Raw genomic sequence first — 2,548 nt, 5'->3', positions numbered from 1 at the left:
TTATCATCATTATTATTATTATTATTATTATCATTATTATTATTACTATTATTATTACTATTATCTGTTCCTGACGTGGTAGTTAGAGCACTAAAGTACAGTGAGTGAGTCGGTCTTTTTGGTTCTTTTTCCTCACCCGTTATTCAACGTCTTTTGTTGTCCTAACTGCGATAGAAGAATCCTTTGTATAGCCGTCATGTTTCCTCACATTGCTGGCCTTTTATCTACACGAAATGTCTGTTATCCTGTGGACACGGTTCTCTGTACTCAGACCTAGTGAGAAGTAGGTCAGTGGGTCAGTGGGTGTTGGAAGTGTGTGAAGTAGGTCAGTAGGTCAGTGGGTGTTGGAAGTGTGTAAAGTAGGTCAGTGGGTGTTGGAAGTGTGTGAAGTAGGTCAGTGAGTGTTGGAAGTGTGTGAAGTAGGTCAGTGGGTGTTGGAAGTGTGTGAAGTAGGTCAGTGGGTGTTGGAAGTGTGTGAAGTAGGTCAGTGGGTCAGTGGGTGTTGCAAGTGTGTGAAGTAGGTCAGTGGGTCAGTGGGTGTTGGATGTGTGTGAAGTAGGTCAGTAGGTGTTCGACGCGTTGGTTGTAAGCGATTTGCTCAAATCTACAGTTCTTAGAATGTTAAAACTTGTGCAGAGTCATCATCGCTTCTGCGGGGAGTCTTTTAACTAAACAATGGTTTTTTTTCATCCTTTCAGTTCTGCTGCGTGCTGTTCTCCGTCTACGTCTGCATGCACGTCAGTAGGAAGGACATGGTGGTCTAAGTCTGCCGCTGCTCTCTTCCCGGAGAGTCGTGGGGAGACGTGGGGAGTCCCGGGGACCAGCAACCATTCACAGGATGGAGATGAAGTACAGTTGTTGTCTCTGGATATAATATAATATTGTGAGGCAGCGTGGTGAAATCAGGTGCTCGTCAAAATAATGAAATCTGAGAAATCTGCATTTTTCGGCCAGTTTGGACATTTTTTCGAATTTTTGCTGTTTGGCTCAACAGCTTGTATGTCCATTCAAAAACACTTTTATGTGTGGATTTCATGGAAAAACATTGATTAAAGGCACAAAAAAAATGTAAATTTGCAGATTCCAAGAACTCTTAATGCTATAGAAGTCACCAAACTTTGGTGGCCATTTTCTAGCTAATTTTACCTCTAAAACCCGGCGACTCTGACCGCCTTCAATTGTAAATATTTCAACTTCTATTTAAAATAGTTGGATATTTTTTCCACTATGAGGAAGGCAAATGAACAGGCCTTAAGATGATACCGATAACTCCATATGGCCAAAAATTGAAGAGCGCCTGATTCCAGCACGTGGTGACACGTATAGATGTAGACGTACCGGGGCAAGAGCTGGATGGATCAACTGCTGGTCGCGTCGGGACTTCAATGTTGTAGTACAGCAGAGTTTGCTGTTGATGATTGGCTGGGGAGATATAGACAAATACAGCATGTTCACTTTAGGAGTCGTCGTATTGCTTTTATTCGTTGTCTCTCTTCTTTCCCATAATATTGTATGGTCAGGGGTACGGAAAACACATTCTGATACCGGTATCTGAACATTGTTTTGTTTTGATGGACGTTCACTTTCTGGCAAAGTCCAGGGCTGGCTATTTCTTGTTGTTGAAAATGTGAGTTCTCATGTCTATGGGTGGAGGGCGAGTGAGGCTGCTGGCTGCTGGGTGCTGGCTGCTGAGTGCTGGGTGCTGAGTGAGGCTGCTGGGTGCTGAGTGAGGCTGCTGGCTGCTGAGTGCTGGGTGCTGGGTGCTGAGTGAGCTGAGAGCAAAGACTTGTGCCTGTGTTTGTTGATGTAGATTCTGTCGGGAGATACGGTGAACTATTCTATTTTTGGTTCCTTCGTTCCTGATGTTCTTTCGTCTGTCTCTGTCCCTGGCTGCTCGGTTGTTGCTTTTGCTGACTGAGATTCTGATACATGTACAGGCTTGGAAAAATGTGTGTGTCACGACACGGTGGGATCAGATACCGGTTCCTGGTCAGCTGTCTTTGTCACAATGAGCTTATGATACCATAGCACACCAAAAAACATATAGATCTATATATATATATATGTGTCACGACACGGTGGGATCAGGCGCTCGTCAAATTTTTTGGCATGTGGAGTTATTGGTATCATCTGAAAGCTGATTTATTTGCCTTGCTTCTAATGAAGTAAACACCCATTTATCTTGAATAGAACTCAAGATATTTGCAATTGAAGGAGCCGAGGTGGCCATTTTTCATTTAAAACAATTAGCAAGAAAATGGCCGCCAAAGTTTGGTAACTCCAATAGCTAAAAAGTCTTTGAAATCTGAAAAATGACATATTTTGTGCCTTTAATCAATGTCTTTCTGTAAAATTCACTCGCAAATGTGCTTTTATCTGAACTTACAAGAGGTTAAGCCAAAAAATAAAAATTTGATGATAAAAGTGTCCTAACTGACCCCCCAAAAATGCCTGTTTCTCCGATATCATTATTTTAACGAGCGCCTGATTTCACCACGCTATCTCACATCAATATTATATTAGGTCACATGGGGTTGGGGAGGGGGGG

General features: G+C 42.7%; 1 protein-coding gene across 1 annotated transcript in view; it reads left to right on the top strand.

Moving 5' to 3' along the window:
• LOC106013892 (CD82 antigen) overlaps positions 1-944 on the top strand; it is a gene marked incomplete at its 5' end in the record, with an annotated part of 3,062 nt that extends 2,118 nt beyond the window's left edge. The window contains 1 exon segment of the mRNA XM_013090723.1: positions 699-944. Coding sequence (XP_012946177.1) covers positions 699-764 — 66 coding nt within the window.
• Between the last annotated feature and the right edge of the window lie 1,604 nt (positions 945-2,548).

Source organism: Aplysia californica, unplaced genomic scaffold, assembly GCF_000002075.1.
Source record: "Aplysia californica isolate F4 #8 unplaced genomic scaffold, AplCal3.0 scaffold01440, whole genome shotgun sequence".
NCBI classification, from domain to species: domain Eukaryota; kingdom Metazoa; phylum Mollusca; class Gastropoda; order Aplysiida; family Aplysiidae; genus Aplysia; species Aplysia californica.
This window is presented reverse-complemented; position numbering and strand designations above follow the sequence as displayed.